The sequence below is a fragment of the Halichoeres trimaculatus genome, unplaced genomic scaffold (assembly GCF_033239565.1).
Source record: "Halichoeres trimaculatus isolate MK-OKI-2021-1 unplaced genomic scaffold, fHalTri1.1 fHalTri1_scaffold_17, whole genome shotgun sequence".
NCBI lineage: Eukaryota > Metazoa > Chordata > Actinopteri > Labriformes > Labridae > Halichoeres > Halichoeres trimaculatus.
Window position 1 is genome coordinate 22,760,235 of NW_027437195.1, and position 24,702 is coordinate 22,784,936.

General features: G+C 40.4%; 1 protein-coding gene across 2 annotated transcripts in view; it reads right to left on the reverse strand.

Annotated features, from left to right (window-relative positions):
- Positions 1-220: 220 nt before the first annotated feature.
- fndc3ba (fibronectin type III domain containing 3Ba) overlaps positions 221-24,702 on the reverse strand; it is a 122,915-nt gene continuing 98,433 nt past the window's right edge. For both annotated transcript variants that reach the window (XM_074692057.1, XM_074692058.1), the window contains 10 exons: positions 24,310-24,428; positions 24,031-24,136; positions 23,258-23,430; positions 22,596-22,709; positions 21,633-21,782; positions 18,799-19,079; positions 15,852-16,076; positions 8,429-8,595; positions 6,003-6,130; positions 221-4,726 (listed from right to left, as the gene is read on the reverse strand). In XM_074692057.1, coding sequence (XP_074548158.1) covers positions 4,415-4,726; positions 6,003-6,130; positions 8,429-8,595; positions 15,852-16,076; positions 18,799-19,079; positions 21,633-21,782; positions 22,596-22,709; positions 23,258-23,430; positions 24,031-24,136; positions 24,310-24,428 — 1,775 coding nt within the window. In that variant the 3' untranslated portion in view covers positions 221-4,414. The remainder of the gene's footprint in view (positions 4,727-6,002; positions 6,131-8,428; positions 8,596-15,851; positions 16,077-18,798; positions 19,080-21,632; positions 21,783-22,595; positions 22,710-23,257; positions 23,431-24,030; positions 24,137-24,309; positions 24,429-24,702) is intronic.

Here is a 24,702-nt window from a genome sequence, read left to right on the forward strand (position 1 = left end):
CAGCAGATTTTAGCACTTCAGCATTGTCTAATATTCTTAGACTCAAAATCTTTCGTTGATGTGTAGAAACCTCTAAAAAGGTAATAGAACAAAATGCATACTGATGCTTGTGTACATAGGAGTGTTGTAATGAAACATACAAAAGTCAAAGTCAGAAAAAAATCAAAACATTTATTGGGCATAAATATATTATATATACGCTACCGATACAGTTACGTCTTACATACATAGGGTAGTATTTGCAAAAATCTATACATTAAAATTGATATGGCAGTTTCTTTTATATAATGCATATGAAATTGTCTAACATTTACAATACAAGAAGAAATGCATGAATTTCTTTTTTTCAATTCGTAGACCATGACAACATTGGAATGTTTGTTTTTAAATCGTGAGGTAAAAATATGTTTCTTTTTTGTCTCGCTTAAAAAATAGTTAAATACCTGTGAGTCTCTGTGTGTTTGTCAAATCGCCAAATTCTCAGTCAAAATCTCTACTGTCTGTAAAACGTACAAAACATAAACAAAACAAAACAAAAATTAAAAAGAAGGAAATTAACTGATCAGAAGGCACAGACGTGGGGTTTGCTGGGCAAAAAATTGTCTCTTTCTCGACATACCCGCCAAATGTGCAGGACCTGCGGGGTGGGGGTGGGGTGGGGCAGTGTGGGGTTCAGGGAGGGTATAAAATCACCAGCATTTGAAAAAAAATAACAAAACAAAAACATCAAAGCACATGAACGGGAGTACCCTGCCCACAAACACAGCCTCTGAGTTAACTCTTTAACCATGGGCTGAAAACACGACTGGCCTGAGCTCGGCCTCAGTGAACCTCTGCTCTCCCAACTGAGCAGTAAGGCTTGAAAAAGGGGAGGGGAGGGGTTAAGGGGCTGTGGGTGGGCAAACACAACATCAGGGATTTCAGGACAGGACACGCCACACTTACCTCGTCGACTACAAATCGACAGGAAAAGGTGAGCGTGTCTGAAAGAGGCGCCATACTCCCTGTGAACCTCCTCCTGTTGCTGAAGGAGGGAACAGGGCGCCACTTGAAAAGCACAGACCCGTGCTTCAGTAATGCCAATGTCACAGTGACGCCAACGACACGATAATGCCAATGAATGTAACAGACGGCGTTGGCAGTAGTGTTTGGAACAGAGAGCGATGGACCTTGTGTCTCCTCTCGCTCGTATTAAACCTCATCAATGCTAATGCTCGGCATAAAAAAGTGCTTCAACTCTGTTAGTCATAATGTATTACCATCTCACTCTATAGCTCTATAGATATCTCTGTATATCATCTCTTAGCAAAATACTGGATACAAAATACTCACTACTGCTATACCAGCACTAGCCTGAACAAGGAATCGTCAATATTATTATTGTCGTCATCCGCCTGCGTGATTGTTTTTGCCTTTTTTATTCTAACCTTTCTGTGTGAACTCAGGCTGTGTTACTCTCCGCCAAAAAAAGGGGCTACACATTTTAAAAAATGGCACATTTTTGCTTTACAAAACAAAATAATAAAAGATAATATGAAAAGAAGCATAATCACAGATCAAGTTAATGTTTTTTTTCCTTTTGAGAGAATAATAATAACAATAATAATTGTAATGCTGTGTCGTTGCTGAGGAACATCATAGAACCCTTTAGACGACTGCGAACGCAACATCTAGTGGACACAGGAAGCTTGCACTTTGGCAATAAAACAGTAAAAAGATATCTGAAGCTTCATTATAACACTAATCATGACAAATAAAAAGCCAAAGGCAGCGATGTTTATCCCAATACAGGTGAATTGAACTGACCGTAAAGGCCCGGCTTTGCTACATGTCTCTCTAAGCAATACAAGAACTGCTCGGCTGTGCACGACCGAGACAGGGGATGAAAAAAAACAAAACAAAACAAAACAAAAAAACACACACAAAGGCATTTGGTTACATGTCTGAAACGGCAATGATAACTGCAATGCATGGACTGATGAGCTACAGGTTCCCAACAGCTGTAAGAGAAATACTTAAAGGGTTACTGAGATAAGGAATGCTGGCCTTAATCATACAATCTAACATACATCCATTAAAAAAAAATTAAAGAAAAAAACATGCTACAGGAAAAATTAGTATATAACTACACTTGTCTCTTAATCTTTAAACAATAAATAAATGAAGATTGCACTGTAATTGGCATGTAAAGTACTGTATGCAAATATATAGTATAAATAAAACCTAGAAAAGAACTCTACCTTAACTTTCCCATCAACTTTGGCAAAGATTTTGAGCTAGTAAACCACTTTGCTTACTGACATACAGGAGCAAGGCACAGCATAGACAGAGGACGAGATACAGCATCAAAAAATGAATGAAAAGAAGAAAGGAGACAGAGAAAAAGGAAGAGAGGCTGTTATGATGACGATGACGACAGCAATGGGGACGACAAGTTAGATCTCCCCTCTGTAAGGCCTTTTCCCTGAGGTACGTTACAGGCTGCCAATCAGAGCTGAGAGGCGAAGCTTAACACTAGCCCCGCCTCTCTTCCAAACCCCCCCTTTCCCCTACCATCTTCCCACGCCCCCCGCCTGGTTGAATTAGACATGTCACGCGTTAATCGCACAGGTCTGAGTGACTTCTTTGGATCATCGGGGTGTGTATCGGGCTGTACCTTGGCTTTGTTTTCCAGGTCGGGGTTCTGGGAGTCAGGCAGGAGGTCAGGAGGTGTCAACATGTGTCAGAATGCCCTGTTCTGTCTGCTGCGTTGTGTTCTGTCAAAGGCTTGTTTGGTTAGTGAACATTAGTTCAAGTCACCGGAGAACATGTGGGTCTGCGACGACACCGCAGACTTGCTACTGCTCTGATTACATGTCGATAAAGCACCCTTTGAAGAGGGGGGGAGTAGTGCATGGGATGGATCGAAAGTGAGGGAGGAGAAGCCAGAGCCAAAAGTAATGAAGGGTAATTATGTGCAGGAGCAGAAGGAAGAGAAGTCTTCAAATGTATCGATTCACAGACGAGGGTGAAGGAGGAACTGCAGCTCAGGTGCTGCTCTGGCTTGCTAAAATTTCAAAGAGGGTAAGACTAAAGCTGAACACTAACTTATAACTTCCTGGTTAACACACACACACGCATACACACACAGCTCTGAGAAGGGCAGCTAGCTGGCAGGCTGTTAGCACCTCTGGGTCTGCGGCTAAAGCTACAGATAAACTGGCTAAGAGCGATGAGATGGTCGAAAACCTAAAGGACTGACGGAGAGCCAATCAAATGCCAAGTCAAGCTCTTTCCTGGTGAGTTGCAGCCAATCAGGATCAGCCAGTTTACGCCCCACATGTGAATACCTACAAGTTCATCATCTGATCTAAGACCAGTGTTAAAGGGCTCCTTCAAGCATGAGGTGCTGAACTGACCTCAGAGCTGCTGATTGTGAGCACCTAGAGTCGACTTTTCTCCCTTTCACACTGTAGTTCAGACCTTACATCGCCATCACTTATATTACATCACTTCTATAGCATCATAGATATTTGTTATAATATATATTTATATATCGTGTGTGTATATATCTATATATTAGATTACTGGTTTTCCATTCTTTCATAGATAGAATAAAATCACAGGATAGCAGCATCTTACACCACACATGAATTGCATCACTTTGGTAGCTGAATGAGTGAGTGATTGATTGATTGAGTGTTAAAAGCTGAGCGGATATGTGATTGACTGCTTAAGAGGAGAATGTGTGTTTCTGATGTCATTGCACGAGTGTTATTGTATAGTGTGTGCGTGTGTGTCTCTGTCAGCCTGTGTGTGAGAGCAGGTGCAGATTGCATGAGTTGACTGACAGCCTGTAGAGTAGTTACAAACTGAGTCATTATAAGGTATGAACGGCTAAAGCTTTGAAGGCCTACATTGGAATATGGCTGAAATGAATAAAGACTGCAGCAAAAAAAAAAAAAATGCAATTACACTTTGTGACAAAAAACAAAAAAAAATAAGGCAATGACCGTCAAGAAATATACACGTTTTCTAATCTTGAATATGTTTAAAAAGATACAAAATAAAAACATGCAAGTCAGTCTGAGGAGCATCTGCTCTGCTCACAGCTATTTTAAGGCTTGATTATCAGTTTTCATTCCCAACCGAGGTACAGCTAAGACGCAGCTTCCCTCCACAGAAATCCTTAACAAATGAGATGGACATTGATACAAAGACAACAGAGACACCGAGAGAAATGAGACTGATCTGAATGACGGCAGAAGACGAAAAAGAACGAGGTGAGGAAAGCCAGAATTGGTACTTTGACTTAAAATAAAAAAATCCACAAACATAGCCTTAGAAGTACATCTCAAGTGTTTGTTTTGATTTAATTCGCTTCTTTCATAGACTCTGTGATTTTTCTTTCTCTTTCTATCCTAAATAAATTCCCTCACTTCATGAAGAAGTACTGTAGCAGGCAGGCGATGAGGATGGAGAAGCCCGCGAAGACGCAAACGATGAGCGCGGCGAAGCGCTCGTCGCTTGAGATCAGGCCCGCGCCTTTGCCCGCTTCCACGGTGCAGTGCTCCCCCGACGACGCTGTCTCTTGGCGACGCAGCGTGAACAAGGAGGAGGGACTCAGGGGTCCGCACAGTTCCTGGCACGTGTCCTGGCAACGGCGGCAGGCTCCCACTCGGAAACGATAGTCCATGTTGCCTTGGAGGCCAGAGATTTGGAACATGCCCTCCTCTCCCTTAAAAACCTAAGAGTTGAAAGAAAGACAAAGAAAGAAAGAAAGAAAGAAAGAAAGAAAGAAAGAAAGAAAGAAAGAAAGAAAGAAAGAAACTTTTAGACCAAGTTTACAGTTTATTTAAAAGTTTCATATTCAGCAGTTCTGTTCTGGGAGCTCCCTGCCTTATCAAGTGCCTGTGTGGAAAGCCAAAGTCTGATGTGGGCAGAGCACACCTCCTTTCTCTTTCATGTGCGTACATGAATCGTCAAGGCAGGGCAGCAGCAGCAAAGATCCAAAGTGGGTTGTAAAGTGATTTTCAGACAAAATAGGGAGAACGGGCAGGCCCATGTTGCTTTTTGACAACAGGATACATAGATGAATACTGACTGATGTTCTGTAGGCCAAGCTTTCCTGCCTTAACCAATGCTGTGCTCCATTTTCTCAGAGTGTTTTCATTTTTTTTAAATGAGACTTTGTCTTACTCTCAAAAGGAAAGATTTGAAACTTCCTTCAGTTTCATATTAGCATTTCTAGAAAAAAAAAAACCTTCCTGTTGATCAGAATTCTTAACATCATTGTTTATAAGTGAATGATCACCACTCAAACTTAAATGAATGCAGGCCTTCCCTATTGTGAGAAGTGCACATATATTAAAAGCAGTGTCACAAAGATTTCACTGACAGCTGATAAATCCAAAAAATAAGCATCACCCGTTCCTACATGGACACATAGACACACAGCTGTGGTTTTCTTTGCTGGTAAGTAACAGCGTTCGCTCCCTCCAGTGATTCAGTAATTCAATAACAGAGAGTCAAACGGTGCAGAAGACAAATGCCTTTTGTCCGCCGCTCTTCAGATTCTGCCAACAGCTGAAAAATTGATCCCATATTTCCGGGTGGAACAAATATCTTTTTGTGTTGTAATTCTTGTTACAGCCTTTTAGCGCGTTCAGTAAATACTACCAGCATTGTAGATCTTCTTTGAATCTCTGACTGCAGAAAACAAGAAGTATGTGAAAGAATGTGTGATCATTGATTACACAGAGTACTGTGTGGGTGTTTGGGAGGTTGAGGGCTCTTTATTACCTTTACCTTTGAATCAAATGATTTTTCTCCTCTTCAGGGAGATTAGAAAATATCCTTCAAGTCTTATAAACACTTCCACAAAAACGAGACTGAACCAGATATCTACAGAGGGACTTTGGGTCCCCACTTAAGCTCTGAGCACTGTCCTCATATGACCTGTTTTTGAGTCTGTGTTTGTGTGTGTGTGTGTGTGTGTGTGTGTGCGTGTGAGACAAACGAACCTGTTTGTATTCCGACTCACGGCCCACCAGCACCTGAAGCACGTAGTTCACAGGGTCTCCTCTCATTGGTGGGATCGTCTCCCATGTGACCTCGCACACATTGCCATCCAGCTGATGCACTCTGGGAGCTGTTGAAACACATGCCAAGATTTTATAACAAGACAAGTGACACAATTTTTAAAAAAATAATTAAAAATGATTTTTTTTTTAGATTTTGGTCTGTTTAAAATAAATTCTAACTTATTGAACAGAGATACATAATAAACAGAGATAATTACTCCTATTGCATAACAGTGCCTAAAATTAAATGCGAGTGGGAATCAACTACTATCTCTCTCTGAATCCAGCGCAGCAGTAATGATGAAGCTGTGTAAAAAGGTGTTTTTGCTTTAATTGTGTGGGCACTACATGTCACCCTGGATAGTAGACTCAATAAATGAATGGGTGGTAATTTTGTGTCCCAGAGATGATGATTGTTTGCACAGCCATAATTTATCTGGGGTATAATTAGGTAATTTATACCAGAAGAAATAACACACAAAAACAACAATTATTATTTGTGGTTGCAGTATCTGCTTTTGTTAATACAGCACACTTTTAGTAAACTCAGCCAGATGTCTGTTCTTGTTAAAAGTGCTCCTGCTCTGTGAGAGCTTGTGTGCTGAAGCTTTACATAAGTTTTGTAGAGGATGGTTATGTGCTTGTTTATGGATATGTTGATGCTTTGCTACACACTTACACGATCACAGCCATTACCATTATACATTCTCATTATATCACTCAAGAGGATACTGTTAACTGTGATTACTGTGGCTAAACTGAGCCTTGGAGCAATAATCATGGAGAGGAACAACAGGAATCAAACAGCAAACAACAACAACAACAAAAACAGATTCAATGGATCCAGTTGCTTTCAATACCAGCTTAAGTTTGAAAACACCCTACTTTCAAGGATTTTAGTCATCACCAGATAAAAGATATAACATACCATATAAACCATATCATATCCAGTAACTACAAAATCTAACTGCTACAAAGCTAACTGAAAGAGCTACAGTTAGCTTTTTAATGAAGATTACAAATAGGATAATGTCAAAACATCTGTTTACCTGCTTAGAAATGACCTAAGAAGCTGTCCAGAACAACTTACAAAGCTTAATGTAGCCTGATAATTAAACACCAAAAGGAGCTACCAACAAAGCTGGTTAAGTTAGCTAGCTAAGTAAGCATCGCAAAGGATCCTGACACAATCAGCAAAGCCAAAGTTACGCAGCTAACACTTGACATTCCTCAAAAACAATAGGCAGTACACGGTTAACACATTTAGCCTGTAGCTAACAGAACCAACTGACAACACTGAAGCTAGCTCCTTAACTAAAGAAGCCAAGTGAACTAAAGATACTAAACTACTTAAGTCAGCACACTATGAAAGAGTAAAAAGGCTATAAAAACATCTGTTTGCCTGCTTATAGATTGCCCAATAAGCTAGCTAAACCAATTCAAAAGCTGAATGTAGCTTGGTAATTATATGACAAAAAGTGGAGTTATCAATAGAGCTGAAGTTAGCTAGTTAAGAAAGCATGCTAAAAGCAAATGAAACAGCTAGCAAAGCAAAAGTCAACTTGCCTACACTTCACATTACTCAAAAACAACTGATAGCACGGGGTTTTCACATTTTGCCTGTTGCAAATAGAACTAACTGACAAGAAGCCAGCTGAAATGACAGAAAGAGCCAAAGTTAGCTTACTAATACTGGTTAAAATCAAAATTATCCATATACGCTAAATGAAACAACAAAGCCTAAGTTGGTTTGCAAAACTACACACAAAAATAAAGAAACAATTACCCAGAAGCTAACTGAAACAACTGACAAAGTTAGGGTTAACTGGCTTATACTTTACAAGAACACATGATCTGGTCATCTACCCTGTTTCTGCTAAAGTAAGTGACCAAACTTCAGTTAGCATGATACAAATGACCTGAGAAGCTACATGAAGCAACTGAAAGAGCTAGGGTTAGCTCACTAAAATATGCAACACAAAATGAAAACATCTTATCTGACATTAAGAGAGATTTCAAAGTAAACTTTAAAAAACATAAACCAACATTACACATAAGCTAGAAAGCAACACAAACCAGGTAAGCTACTATATTATCTACTTATGTAAAAATTTATGGATCCTAATTCTGACAAATACTAGACAAAAATTACACGTTCAAATACTGAAGATGGGTTGATTTAATGGTGCAACAACTTTTTACACTTTGCCTCAGAGTGAACAAGCTCTGCAGTGTTTAAATAGCTAGCTTGTTAGCTGGAATCGAATAATGACTCTAACAGGCTTAAAACTAGCAAGACATCAGCAGCAGACATCAATTCTTCACTCTTAAACAGCATTTGAACAAATTTGTTTCAGACTTTTTACCTTTGAGGGCAGGAGGAACCGACTTGGTGGTGCAGAAGGTGTGTGTATCAGAGAAAGGACCCTCCCCGGCATCACTGATGGCCTGTATTCTGAAGCTGTAGCTGCTGGACTCTGTCAATCGCTGGACTTTGTAGGTGTGGCTGGGACCACGGTAGATCGTCACAAACCTGCAAAAAAAATGGTGAGAATGAATTAAAAATGTTAAAGACTTGATTGGCTCTCATGGGTGGCATGAAACTCCAAATCAAAATCTTGTGCATAAATCACAATTTCGATACACATTTTTGTCACTTCAAATATTTGCCTTTATTTAGTTTTAACTTTATCAAAACAGACTTGTTTATGATGCTCAAAGAAGTTTCTCTATAAATAAAGTCGAGCTGAGTTAAAGGAGGCTTCGTCTGCAGAAGAACTGGCAGTTAAGACCTTGGAAAGAAACGGGAAAACCAGCAGAAAGACAGAAGGCTACATCTTGACATAGATAGCTGTGATTTATAAACACACAGGACCAATACTGACAGGCTGAAGTCACAGATCTGATAAAAACGAGCACTGAAGAAGTTTCTTGATGGCTGGAAAGACAGATTGATGAGCCCGAGGAAAGATGATAAGTGAGCGGATGACTGACTCAAGGAGAAAGAGGGATTTGAGCTGGAAAGCGGTTATTTATCAACTCTATCAGCCTCGCAGCAAAATAAGGTAGCAGTCTGAGCATGTGGGTTGTGAGGGAGGAAGACAAAGGTGACAGGGGCAAGTGAGAAGATAAGGGGCAGAGATAGAGGAGGAAAGTTAGAGGAGGATATGAAGGGAAGGAGAAATATAGCAGGGGTTGAAGGGAGGTAATTATAAGTGTGAGGACAGTGATGGAGGATCTGTGGTATAAAGGAAAGAAGTGAGAAAGAGTGAAGAGGTCACGGTTTAGTCCAGGGCTATAACTCTTGATGAGCTCTTTATGTAGCTGCGCTATAGAGAGGTGGTGTGTTTCTCAGGCTGATATATGATGCTGTTAATCCTTCGCTTTACTGCAGAGCCTTACAGTGAGCACACACAGACACTGGGAGATGCAATGTAAAAGCTCCACATCTGTTAACTCTCCAAATGAGGATATGATACCCAACTTTTATAAGCAGTGCATACATCAATGTTTTTATCACCAAAACAAGAGAAACTCAGCAGAGCAAAAAAGATAAACAAACACACTCTGAAGTACAATCACATTCAAGGGGCTAAAGCTAATAAAAATGAACTGCACCCTCAACCAGAGCCAAACAAGTCCCAGTTATTGACCCCAACAAGGAGAGAGGACTGAGGTGAGAGGAGGACAAGCACAGTTAGTGTTTATTTTGTGCTGACAGTTTTTCCTCAGTCTTTTTATAAGAATGGGGGCGCAGTCACTTTAAACCATCGATGAGCAGGCTCCTACCAGCCAGTCAAAGCAAAGGTAACAGAAGATATGTGATAACTCAGATGAGGCTTGATTGCGGTAAAGATTTTATTCATATTCCCAATAGTTTTCATAAAAAGTCAAATTTAACAACCTGAATACTATAAAAGTACTCAGAGAACACAGACTTCCTTCAAGCGTATTGTGACTGTCAAGCAACACTTTAGTCCTACTTTAATGTTATACTCCCTTTCAGCAGATTGTCCGCTACAATTTGGTGTTAGTTGCAGGTTTGTACGATAATTTGTTACCTGACAGTGTTGAAAATTATGATGACCCAGTACATATGTCATATTCCAGATCTTAGTATCCAGAATATTGCCAGGATCTGGATCGTACTTTTACATGTGTCAGAAATGATGGTGACCTTGTCTTGTATTGTTTTGCAAAGCAATCCAACCATTTATCGCGGAGTTATATACACATGTGGTGAAAACGGCCCTATCTCACAATGATAATCCTTTAAAACAATCCCAGATCCAGACGGTGATCCAGATCACCTCCAAAATATAATCACGTCTTCCTTATCCCATTTTGAAGATTTCCTGAAAATTTCATCAAGATCTGTTTGTTACTTTTTGAGTTATGTTGTTCACAGACAAGCAGACAAACTTTCCCAAAAACGTAACCTCCTTGGTGGAGGTAATCAGAGTTTTACATTTTCTTTTAACAGAAATCCCAGAATTATCGCTAATTATTATAACCTAATCCAAGGATTATGCAGCTTTTTTCTCTGAATTGTAACTTTTTTTTCAGAACAAGACCATTTTTTGACAAACTACAACTTAAATCTAAGAAATACGACTGAATTTAGAATTAGGATTTCTTTTCTAAGATTTTCAACCTTTAATCAGAATTTAAAAAAATGTTAGAAATACTTTTTGATTGCTACTGGTCTGACTTCAAGTAAAAATTCTATCAAATGGTCCTAATGCTTATGTAATTTTGTTCCAAGGATTTGCTGCTGTTTTGTGTGATTTGTTGTTGTGTGCTCTCCTTGGCAGAAAAAAATGATTTTAATTCACGGTGTAACTGCAGGAAGAATCAAACTAGGACCTGAAAGTATATCTTATTCTAACTGGACCCCACATATTGATTCCATCAATCGTTTTATTTTCCTTTCTATTTGCCTGTGAGGTTCGCTGATTGTGCTTTAATATGCTTTCCTGGTTTATTGTGCGCAGCAGACACTGCTTTGAGACTTTCTTTTTAATAACAGCATTTATTTTGGAATTAAATGATCCAATGTCATCTCTGTTGCTTCATTATTTTATAAGCAGAAGGAAAGTTGGCAAAAAATATTCCACTGTTATATAACAATTTGGGGCAAATATTAAATTGAGACAGCATGTCTTCCTAATGAATATGAAGTCTTTGATAACACATAATTTATCCATGTAAACACCTGAATGGATTCGATGTTGGTTCTTTGAAAGTCGATCTGTTTATACAGCTCGTCATGAATGCCTCGTGCATGGTTTCTAATTGATACGGTTAGATTACACAGAGAGGGAGGCAACCTGTTTTCAATGTCAGTAAATCAGTTGCTTGCAGGCTGGGGCAGGCGAGGCTATGATTGACTGATTTCTTGGAAGAACTGATGAGTTTACATACAGAAAAAATGGAGAAAGGTGGATGGAGGGATGAAAACATGAGGACAAACGAATGAAGGATCAAAAGGAGGATTGGGTGAACATAAGAAAATCAGGACGACATTAGAAGGACTGAAGATTGATGTATGCGTAAACACAGACAGCGGTAGGTGTGTGGATGGATTATTGTTTTGAAAGCCAACAACTGAACAACAGCTTTGCCTTCAGTCTCTTTCACCTGAATCCATTTTATGAAACCATTACATAAGAAGGTGTTTTGCACTGCATTTCCCAGGTTGCCATGACTCCCCTACACTCCCATCACCATCAGGAGGTATTTTGGGTAAAAGAGTAGAGCAGGAACTGAAATGAGGAAGCTGGCATCGCTTAAAGGAAAATTAACCCAAGGAAGGGTTTTCAGAGCATGAGCAACAGGTCTGTATGTGTGGAGATAGGTGTGACAAAAAACAGCTGAGAGAGGAAAACACCAAAGAAAATAAATATTAGAAACTACGGCTGGTGCAGTTATGATAATAGTCTTTCAAAAAATGCAATTTGTTACTGTGCTAATACGAGTGTATAGTAGAACTGGAAATAGTTGGGGTATTTGTAGTTTTGATGCTAGTTGCCACCATATGTAAAAAGGGGAACAGTTATAGGAGCAGCAGCTGCAAAAGTAAAAGACGACACTTGTGAGCTAGCTGGCTAGCTTTTACAGTAGCTGAAATTTAGTATGTAGTAGGTATATGGGAAAACTTGCAAAATCTGCAGGATTCCAAAAATCCCAGAGAGTCCTACTGATTCAGGAAAATTTCTCAGTATGCAACGGACCAGTCTATTTGGCACACTGTTTACCACAATGCACAGCGCTAACGCTGTTTGTCAATGCGGGTGGCAGGTTTTGGTGAATTACCGCTATCTACTGGAATGAGTTGGCAGTATAATTACAAGACAACACTAACATTGTATGCTCTATGAGATTTCCGTGAAGTGATGTGAAGAAATACGAGTAAATCTCGTCATTTCCAGTCGTAAAACAGGTGTTTACTTCTACAATTTCAGTAGCCCATATAGCCCTCAAATAGCCCATATAAACCACTAATTCACTTTTCAAACCATATGTGGATTAGATAGAAGTGTTTTTTTTTCCCATCAGCTGTAAAACATAAAAATCCCTTTCAGATTTATACAATATAACTTTTGGTTTAAGATTAGAAATAAAGTATGATGGTTCTGTGTGATATAATTAACAAAATAACTAAAAGACTGGGATCTGCCCATAGATTTTTTTGCATATTTATAATAAAGGGAAAAAAAACATCATCTGTAGCTCCGCTTCTGGTACCAGTACTGCTCTTAAGTGCTGCAATACTCCTCCAAAACACATGAGGGCAGTGTGGGTAATATAATATTGGGATTCTTTCATTATCATTTTTTTTTTTCTATGATAATCATGTGATGATGTTCTGACTGCATTCTGTAAACCTTTGAAAGCAGCTGTTTTTATCCTTCACAGGCCTACAAAGAAGCGTCAGTGTGGACAGGAGGAAAAACAAAGAAAATTCATAAAAGAGTAGTGCACTCTTCCTCATTAGAAGGGGAAACTACTTATCATAACTGAAAGAGGTGAATCAATGTGAATAGATTAAACAGAGGCAAAGAGGGGACAGGTGGCAGGAGGGAAGCTGGAGACAGACAGGGAAAACAGCCAAAGTCAAACACACAAATGGACGTTAATGCTGTTTGGCTAAAAAAATGACTCTAACGTCATTTATTAGCACATTCAGAATCCTATTTGCAGCTGGATATTTAATATATTTGTTTACAAAGCTGAGCATTTCTAGACATTCAATTCTCTTTTTTTTTTTTCAGTTGCCCTTCAGACCTGATAAAAGCATCTGGTTACCAAAGCCATTGAATCAATAATAACAAATCCTGCTAACTCACTCTAATAAAGTGTGACGGTAGAGCAAACTGTGCAGGGGGAAGGGTCCTTTTATCTGTTGATAATCCTCCACACATACACAGGATGCACCAGTAATCCAGCCTCTTATAAGTGCAAATGTCTCTCACTAACTTAAATGTCTTTCCATAACCACCGGTGACTGCAGGTAATAAAACCTAAAGCACGGGAGGTTAGGTGGAAACGAGCCAGAATCACACATGAGTCATTATTGAGCCATTCACTCAATTAAAGAGTTAATAGACAGCTTGCTTGTAGAGAGGAGAGTGAAATGATGTGAGTGTATGTGCCAACATCTTTACCAGCTGAGGCACCAGAGTGTTGTTTTTTTTGATCTACCTTCGAATCTCTGAAAAATGCTTTAACCAAATGTTCCTATCTTCAATTTAAGAAAAAATGGCTAGATTATGTAAGCTTTGTATGTTACCTTCACATATTAATAAGCCTTTACTGGCATTTATCTGTAACAGTGAGTCATGAATAGCTTTTACCCTCAACCTTGGTGCTTTTAAAGGAACATTTCCCAAAATAAATAAGAAAAATGTCTCTTTTTATTTGAACAGTTGCTTTACTCCTGTTCTGTAATTTCTGTATTGCCTTGGCTGAGACGACTGAGCTCTACTTTACATAAATCCATCTAAAGGTTTACCATCAGAGATTAGGATCCACACATGGGTAGAGTTCAACAATTAAAGGCTGCAAAGACCGTGGCAAGCTCCTCTGTGAGTTAAAGAGCAAAAGTAACTCATCTGCAGAAGAAAGCACGGTGAACTACTACCGACATTAATAATTTCATGAAGAATGTTCTACAAACTGTTTATTCCAGATTTGGAAATTTGATGAATAACTGCAGATTATATACAGATGTAAAGACCCTTGTACAGGTGAGAGGTTTATGGCCAAAATAAGGTAAATATTTATTCAGCTTTTTAAGATTTCTAAGATTAAAACTAAAATATAGAGGTTATAACCAGAGGTCTGAGATTTTTAAGAATTTTGAGACAAAAGAAAGAAAACTGAGAGTAGAGACAAAATTAAGAGATTAGAGACAAATGTCTGAGATTAAAAACAGGATTCTATGATAAAAGTAAGAAATTTTAGATTAAAGAGGGAAATCTCAAAATAAGTTTAATATTGTGAGATTGAAGAGGAGAGAATTCGAAGATTAGAGACAGAAGTTGGAGATTAAAGACAGAAATCAAAGATGAAATAACTAGATTCTGGAAAAAAAGTAAATTATTTTTTTTTTTGGTCACCCCCTCACCCCATTTTTTGTCATCCTGATCCATGACCCATGTGTAAGACTGATGTTTTAAAGCTCCTGAGAGTCTTTTTCCGCTTGTGTCAAATTTGGCGCCCCCTTGTGGACCAAACAAAATCCACTTTTGTCATTCATTTTAACTTGGACATTTTTACTGTGAAATTTCAGTGTACTTTATTTATTGAACTTTTTTTTGTTGTACTGATGGACTGTAATTTATATTCCAACTTTCTCAGTTAGCAAGTCAATCAAATGACTGTTTCCAAACCTAAAGGGTAAATAAAACTCTCTAAACTGTGAAAGCTGTTTTCATTTGGCCAGCAGGCCATGTGTTTATGCTGCGTGCACGCCTCTGGGTTTGTATACGTGCAGTGGTGTGTGTTTGTCTGAGAGGTTAACAGATCACAGCCTGTCGGATGGGACCCCATCTGTCGCCTGCTGCTCTCTGAGCCATTCCAGCGGTGCCAGGGTACCGAGTGCCAGCGTGATGCCAGCCAAGCTTTAATTCAAACAAATGACACAGCGCCAAGCGGAGTGTTAAAGGGCTGGACGGAGGGAGGGGGCGACACGATCCAACAGGTGGGATGATAAATGTGGCTCGTTGTGTTTCATCTCTTTCGTATTTTGGCTTGGATGCATCTGAAAACTTTCACCCTTCCACACTCCATTGCTCCTTCACCCTCTCCTTCTTTACTAATCCTACACGTCCTTTTATTTCCTCCTGGTCACTCCTGTCTGACCCGTCAGTTTAACGACAGGTTGATTACCAGACTCTGTTCGCCGACTGGCTCCAGATGCCCTCTACGTGACTGCTCACCAGTACATCTGGTTACTGCATTCACAGAAAACAACACAGCCAGTGGGTGAGTGTGTGTTTTGTGTGCAGTGTTGACCATCTGGGGCCTTATTTGCTGAGTTGAGAAGCAGTGGGTGAAGGAGTCGAAGACCTAAGGTGTGCAGGGTGATGTGAGTACAAATGCATTTTTTTTAAGGAGTGAAAAAAGAAACAAAACAAAACCCTGATTCAGTTTGTCTTGACGGAAATTTTCAGAGGATGGTTAAAGCCAAAAAACAAATACATTTAAATAAATGTTTCAACTTACTCCACAGTCAGAAATATGAAATTGCAGTTTGGACTTTAATCTCAAGGTGTGTGTGCCCACCTGTGGTTCTTGTCCTCCATCTGTAGTGTGTAAACGATGTCATCAGCAAGCAGGGCCCGCGTGTGCGTGTTGCTGGAGTTTTCGCCCCATTTCAGCTTCAGGCTCTGAGGGCCAGCTGCCGAGCACTCCAAAGGGGGCGGGGCTGGAGGGAGAGGGCGTGTCCTCGCCAGCAGGGGTGGACTCGTGGGACTGGAGCCGATTGCATTCACCGCTTGGATCTGTACACTGTGAGCAAACGAGACCAAGAGACAGGCGGGAGGGTTTGTTACACAGTTTCATACTTGTTTGATTATTCAGAATTTCTTTTCAAGTCATGTTGTGCGAAGTTTAAATTTCATGAGGAACATGCACTTTGACAAGCTCCAGGAACACGAAGATGAAGGATGGCTGTGTGACCTCGAGTGTTCTCAGACCTCTTTGTCTAATGGTGGAGTCATGCTCAGGGAAGAGGCTGTTAAGGTGTATTATCTTTGACCCCCGGTGCTTCTGTGATCCCTTTCTCCATTACCGCTCCACCATTACAACTCAGTGCACTCTCCTGGATGAGACTTGATTATGTCAGACAGATTGGCCCACTTTTCCTGTATCTACAGTACAGTACAGTACAGTACTGTGCATTTTCACAAGGTTTTCTTTATGTTTCTCCAGCAATGAAAGCAATTTCTTCTTCTTTTGTCCATTCCAAGAAACAAACACCTCCCTCGGACTCCTGCTACTGAAGTGTAAACTCACAAGGACACTGAGATCTACTGCTAATCAAAAAAAAACCCTGCAGAAATTGATTTATTTCCTCCCACTGCCCTCTTCTAGGAATTTACCTGCTTTTCACAACCTTTTCTGTCCGTGTCTGAACACCTGATTAGCATCCTCGTCTGCGGTCCTCTGCTAGGGAGCATCAGGCGTCTGACATTTAAAGTCTGATTCTCTGTAACTGTAACCTTTCAGTGTAACTCATGAAGCTGGCTGAGGACTGAGGAGAAAGGGCAACGTTTGTCCATCAGCTGGATAATTAAGCAGACGGATCAAATTATAGCGAGAGATGCAGGAAAAGAACTGAGGATTTCATAGCTGTGCTTTAGACGATGAGTGATTACATTTATTATGTAATCATCTGCATATAAATGATTGGAGCAGGTGCAGTTTTTATCATAGGAGAAGAAGAAAACACAGGTTTCTGATTAAACAGTGGGTTACCAAAGGTGGATAAACAGAACTCCTGCCATGATATTTTGAAAGCCATTTAATTAAAGTGAAAGCACTTCCTGCACTTTCATCAATTAAGTGCTTTGTTTTCCTCAAGGGCTGTTGTCAGCCTCTCTTTTAATTACCTAATATTAAAAAATTTGAGCATTAATTCCTAACACTGAATCCGTGGTCTGTAATATTGCATAGCATCAGCTCAGACTTGCAACATAATTGAACACCGGCCCAATTTTTAGAGATTTTTAGGTCACTGAGCTTTGAATGGTGTGAGTAAACATTTTATTTGACCCTAAACAAACATTTTTTTGCCCATTAAAGTCCATTATTATTAGAAAAAATAGTTTCTCATTTAGTAACACAAATACTGAGACAGTCTGAAACCTCCACTGAAACGCACACACACACACACAGAGACTGAACAAACATCTGCTGTGAAAATAAAAGATGAATAACATTATTTGAAGTACCTAAGCGCTGTAAATAAACATCAGAATTGCCGTCATTGGCACAGACACACAACTCCCACTGCTGGACTTCCACACACACACACACACACACACACACACACACACACACACACACACACACACACACACACACACACACACACACACACACACACACAGTGCTCTGCCTCTGTGGTAGCCGTTACGCAAGAGAGCACAGTGACATGGGGACAAAAACAACCTCTGAATGATAACAAAGGTGTGTGTGATTGCACACACCCCCCACCCCTTGATTCAAAGAGCTTACTTCACAATCAACTACATGCACACCAACACACACACTGACACACACACAGACATACTTATGTTAACCCAGAATTGCTCACAGAGACACAACAACAGTGAAGTCTGAATCAAATTACCGTGTATTTGTTTGCTGATATTGAAGCAAACATCTCGTATCATTGCCCTATAAACATCATGAAGGCTTTTAACAGCTGCTACATGCTAATTCATACGACCACTGCAGCTGTTGCTGCCTCCACAGCTTTTACTCCTGCTACAAATGAAGTCTACTAGAAAAAAACCCTTAAAGCTCCTGTGCAGGGGTTACATCTAATTTAGCGTGAGGCTTAAATAATAAGAAATGTTTTTTTGTTGCCTACAAAAACACAGGTGATCATCACAAATAAAGAGCAAAACTTATTTTGTGATGATTGATGTTGGACACAGTTGTCTCAGGGTAGGTGTCAGACGAGGTGGTTTATGGCACGCTGCAAAAACGTCCTTTGAATTTTTTCTACGTGGGACACATTTTTATTGTAAAAAAAAAAAAAACTAGGAAGAATCTGCACATTTAAGCAGGAATGACAAAGAGAGAAGCCAAAAACTTGGTCCAAAGAGGGCGCCAAAATCAACACAAACCATAAGATCCTCATAGGAGCTTTCAAAATATTTTAATTGCAAGGGTTTTGAGGTCTTATTCTGAGCATGATTGTGTCTGGAAATGTTCTTGGAGCTTGAAAAGCTTGAAAATATGTTGAAAAGTTGGATGATGGGAAATGTAGGCTCTATCATTTCTAGAACAATAAGAGACTACAGCTTCCCAGCGTCAGAATTTGTAAGCCTTGTACTTTATTTCCAGCAGACTTTTGAGACTCACAGTTTTGAAATGTGAAAAATATGGTTGCTATCGTGTGTAAAAGAACCTGTAGTGAATGAATATCTTTGATTATACAGCATCTTTAATGGTGTGTTTTATATCTATTTTTGTTGAGTGGCAATCGTCATCACAGTACCTGTATTCGCTGTCTGGCTGCAGGCCCGTAACAAGATGACTCGTCCCTGATTCTACCGTGATGGTCTGGCCATCCAGGGTGATAACGTAGGATGAGATCTCTGCCCCGTTGCAGTTTGGCTCGTCCCATTTCAGGAGGAGGCATGTAGATGGGGAGTGACCCGACTCTGAGGAGGTCGGAAGATCCAGGAGGTTGAGGGAGGAGACCAGGTCAGGGTTTGTTGCTGGGGTCCGGAAACTCACTTGCTCGCTGTATGGACCTGCACCAGCCTGATTCACAGCCTGAGACGGACACAGAGACACACAGAGATATCAGAGGTGAGGTGGAGTAGCATGAGGACAGAGCAGATGATAACAAAGATGTAGGTTAAGAGTTTGGAGACGAAGAGAGCAGAGTTTAGCAGTAAAAACGGAGATGGACAAGGGTACAATCAATCAAGTGGAGATGTTGGGACAGATGAAGAGCAAGAGCGAGTACATTAAAGAAAATGACATGAAGAATGAAAAAGACTAAAAAAAAACAGTGGAGGAGATGAATTCAATTAACCATGAAAGAACATGAGTCTATTTCTTCTGCTGCTGCACTAATTCATATTCACCTTAAGTACCATCTATTGAGCTCCATTTAATCACACTGAAGCTGTAATAGTCTACTTCACTCTTCACAAAAAACTGAAGGAGAAACAAGGTCACAACCTCAGAAAACTGCATTTTAAAACCACACTTTGCCAGTTTTAAAAGCCTCAGTAACTTAGCTAAGTGTGGCTGCTGTTTTCTGAAGTTCTGTAGTACAAAAATTGTTACCTGTATGACAACAAGCTCCATGAAGACATGAGTTTTAAATACTCAAACGATGGCTGAAATGTGTTTGGTACCATTTGCTATTCTCGTTAAAGAAAGAAGTAGTTTATTGTTTACTGAGTAGAAAAAGAAGAAGAGGAAAACACTAGCTGGTTGGCTTAGCTGGAAAGATAGCACTCTGATCTTTAATATTGTTAGTCTATGATTGGATTTTTAGTTGAAAAATGTAAAACCACAAAGCAATCACCTGGTACTGTCTTTATTTATTATTTCTGCTAAATGATCATAAGGAAAAAGACCGTTATTTGATATTATTCAGCTCAAAACATTTAAATATTCATCACTTTAAAAATGTAAGGACTACTTTTTCTACAAACAAAGCTACTTTGGATAGAGGAGCAATAGACACCTAACTTTTTGTGGCTTCAGTGATATTTTTACTATTTTTGCTCCTGTGTTTGTCTGGAGATCCCACGTGTAATCATGGCTGCATTATTTGCATGTGAAATCACCTGTTAGCAGCCTGTAGCATGTCAATGCTAGCTGGTGCAAGGCCTGATGTTTCCCCACAAGGTGTGGAGAAGGAGGTGAGGACAACGTGCTGGTTTTCAGGTGTGAGCTAAGAAGTGACGACATGGACCTGTCCTTCCATCCATCGTTATTGGGAACGTAAGATCTATCTCCAATAAGATGGATGAGTTAGCCGTGCTAATCCAGCAACAGAGGGAATACCAGAGGGCAGAGTAGCATCATGGCTTTCACAGACATGGCTGATGGAGCTAGCATCAGACACCAACGCCATGTTGGAAGAACTTCACCTGCTGTGAGCAGACAGGATCCAGGAGACAGAGACTGAACAGACTGCTGAAGAAGCTCAGTCCTGGACCCTGTGGAGGTGGAGGCTGGCTGAACTGGAGGATGATGGACAAGCTGTCATCATCTATTTTCTTTTGGACCTTTTTGCACTTTCTATACACTTTCTTACTTTTGTTTTCTTGATTGCTGCTGTGACTCCTAAATTTTCTCCTCAGGGATAAATAAAGTATTTTCTATTCTATTCTATTCTATTCTATTCTATTCTATTCTATTCTATTCTATTCTATTTGCAGTCTGAAATCTGTTTTCACAAGCAAATTTTGACTCACAATTTCATGTTAGCAGAAAACTTTCTCAAAACTTTGAGTCTATGAAGAAAAACAGTCTCTCTGTTATGCTTCTTATTTATGTTCCTCCGTCTGATCTGTTATAATGAGGCTTGAATGCTATAAATTACATTACTCTGTCTGTTTTAAGTATCTGCATAAAACAGATGTCATGAAAAGTGCGTGGGCCTGCACTGCTTCATACAGGTACTGGACACAAAAGAGTCACACAGAGTTCATCCCACTCCATGCTTCATGTGTGGCACGCTCTTGGCTTTCTCTAAGAGCTTCATCCGTCTTCTTGTCATTACGCATGAACACGACCACACACGTGCACGCTTCCGCTGCACGGACACGCACAAAAGCATCTACTAGGACCTCGTGCCGTCCTCCAAACTATAAATGAGCACTGTAAAGAAGCGAGCCATAAAACATGCTGTTATTGGATTCATGGCTTTCGAAGGTTTATGAGGGGAGAGAGGATGTGACAGAGGGAGCATGTGTGTGAGAAAGGAGAGACGGAGGAGAAGAATGCTCCACATTAAGATTTAGAGCACAGATCGACAGTGAAAGCTTTATGATTATTAATTCTGTCTGTCCGTCCTTCTGTGAGTGTTTGTCTCACCCTCAGCCAACATTAGCATGCAAATGTTGCATATTTGTCTAAATCTGTGTCCTGACAGAGTCCATTCAATTTAAATTCAAATTTCATGCCTATGCCTGGACTGGCTGGAAAGCTGCTTACAAAAAATTTCAGAACATTACTATTTGGAAAATAAAATGAGTTGGTTGTGAAAGTTACAGTTGTGCACCTGTGTGTGTCTTTCTTCTGCAGAGTGTTTCTGCAAATCTACTTTTTCATGCAAGCACTGTCAGCCTGTCACTGCATTACCTGTAGCCTGCAGCAGAAATCCGTGGCAGGCGTCAGGTCTGACAGTTCACACTGTGTAGCAGAGCCACAGTAGATGAGCTCCATGGGCTCCTCTTCCCTCGCCCACTCCAAACGATACTCTGAGATGTCTGAGCCCGAACCCTCAGGACTCTGCAACACACAGAAACCCTTACATTCAGCTTCAGGGAAATAACAAAAACATCCATCCAACCATCCTTCCATTTTCTTCAGGTTACAGTGCAGCAGGTTAAGCAAGTTGCCCCTATCATCCCTCTGTCTGACTATACTCTCTTGCTCCTCCAGGGGGATTCTGAGGCAGTCCTAGTTAAGATGGGGAATAAAATCCCTAGAGTGAGTTCTACCTCTGTACTGGGGTCTCCTATCAGCTGCCCAGAAAACATTTAAAGAAGGGCACCCTTTTGATTTTCATTCATTCATTTTTTCATACAGCTTATCCTTTGCAGGGTCATAGGTTCTTTTAATTTTAGGATCAACTAGAAAAGCACTCAAATAGAGCAGACCTCCACCAAGCACAATGTGACAGTCACCAACACTTAAGTCCTACTTTAATGTTATACTCCCTTTCAGCAGACTGTCTGCTACAATTTGGTGTTAGTTGCAGGTTTGTACGATAATTTGTTACCTGACAGTGTTGAAAATTATCATGACCCAGTACATATTTCATATTCTAGATCTTAGTATCCAGAATATTGCCAGGATCTGGATCGTACTTTTACATCTGTCAGAAATGATGGTGACCATTCATCGTGGAGTTATATACACATATGGTGAAAACAGCCCTATCTCACAATGATACAGAATCCTTTAAAAAAAATCCTGGATCCAGCAGAAAATCCGGATCACCTCCAAAATGTAATCACTTCTTTTTTATCCCATTTTGATCATTTCCTGAAAATTTCATCAAGATCTGTTTGTTACGCAGAAAATATATTCTCATCTCACCTCCCAGTTGAGTGTTACGCATGTATTACTGGTGAGTGTGATGAGTGGCGCCCCGCACTGGCCTGGAGGACCCGCTGCAGTCGTGACTTCTGTTGGCTCAGAATAGGCTCCAAACTAAAAGAAGGAAAAAAGGAGACATGCCAAACTCAGTATAAGGGATCACACTGAGTTACCTCTGTGTGTTTTTGTCTGAGTATCAGTGCTGTTTCTGGTGCATGTTCAGGCTGTTCTTGCTAAGTGTGTGTGCTGTGTTTGTTCCTGCGCTCTATCAAACAAATCAAATGTTTGCTTCAGGCTGTTGAACACTTCTGCAGCCAAAGTTAGATGCTGTTAGTCTGTCTGGGACTTTCTTACCTAACAGACACTGGCCTTTTGTGTCTTTATTGATGTGAGTTTATGTAATAGACATAATCAGAAATAACAGGGTGGTTTGAGTCACATCAGGAGGTCACATGGTTCATGTCCTAAGTAGATTTCATGCTCAAATGAGACGATAAACACAGAATTTCATGCTCGTTTCATTGGAAGAGGAATTATTTTTATTTGTTATGTCAGCTGACATGTTGAGATCTCAGACTGAACTTGAAAACTTTTCAGCAGGAAAAAAAAGGCCAACAAGTTGATGGTCTTCTGTGTAATTTATGTTCATGAACATCTCTCACCCCTGCCTCATTGGCGGCCCGCAGTCTGAAGCTGTACGTGGCACCAGGTAGCAGGCTACCCACGGTGCATTGCAGCTCTGACCCATGATACACCTCTGCTGGCTTTGTGTCCCCTTCACTCATCTCCAGACTAAACACACACTCTTCACACACTCCCTCAGAGACAGGAGGGTCTGCAGGGAATGAGAAAAAGAGAAAGGAAATATAAGCAAACTGTGATTGGATTAAATTTAATCTGAAGCATGTGGGGGTGAGACACAAGGTTACACGAACGAAAACACAAACATGTTCAGTTTAAGGTACATCTGAAACCTTTTCAAGGTCCTTTCCTCAGTCTGCTTCACTTTGTTCATAGCACGGTTCAAGTACGAAAAGAAGGAGAGGTGGGGGAAACCCTCCAATACATTAAGTCTGACCTTCAGCTCCAGCCAGTAATTGCAGCAGGGCTGCATGAATGTGAGCTTATTAGGCCCCTCGCCAGCTGTTTTAAACTGTTTAAATCTAGACTTTCCTCAGTGTCTCAGGCTGCGAGTCTTTCCCTGCCAACAGATAACAGAGCTAATCTGCAATAATGGGCTGACATTAGGAGAGTTAAGGCAGATATGAAGCATTTAATGGGCTAAATCAGGCCTCACTTAGGCTGAAACATGGTTGACTAAGATTGCATTAGCGGTGGGAGGGAAACAAATTAAGCTGAGGGAGATTCAGCTGACTAAAAAAATACATATTGGTAAATAAAAGTAAACAAAGTGTATGTGTGTGTGTGCACTCACCCCATTCTAACTGCACTTCCTTGTGTTTGGCTTTACCCACAATCCTCGGCGGCTGGCAGGGCCCAGGTGGGATACTTAATGTACGAACCGGGACACTAACTGTGCACTACAAAAGCAGAGAAACAAGAAATCAATACAGATCTAAAGTCAGTAACGCTGCTTTTGAACACTTGGCTGAAAAGCAGCTTCTATTCTCAGGTACGCTCACCATCTCAGGTGTTCTCAGGACACTCTGTAAAGTCTGTTTTGCTTTTGTGTGTGTGTGTGTGTGTGTCTTACTGGGCTGTGTCCCCCGGTGGTGATGCTACACACTCGTAGGCGGTACACGGTCCCAGGTGTCAGCCGCTCGCACACACATTCTGTTGCTGGACCGCTGTACGCTACCTCCCACTGACTCGCTGCGTAGACAGAAAACAGAATGAGTCAACCAGTTACATACATGAGCATCAGCACAGACAGTACACAGACTGACTGAGTGTGACACATATGGCTGGGATGATACGCTATTCTCGCTCTTTGATTCTGTTACGATTTTTGGGGTGCAGATTCGATTTAAATTGAGATTCTTCGATATTTACGATTTTTGCGATTTTTCGTTTGCTTTTTTAACACCAGACAATGTGAAAAAGATAAATGATGATAATGTCTTCAGACTGTATCAGGGGTCATGTT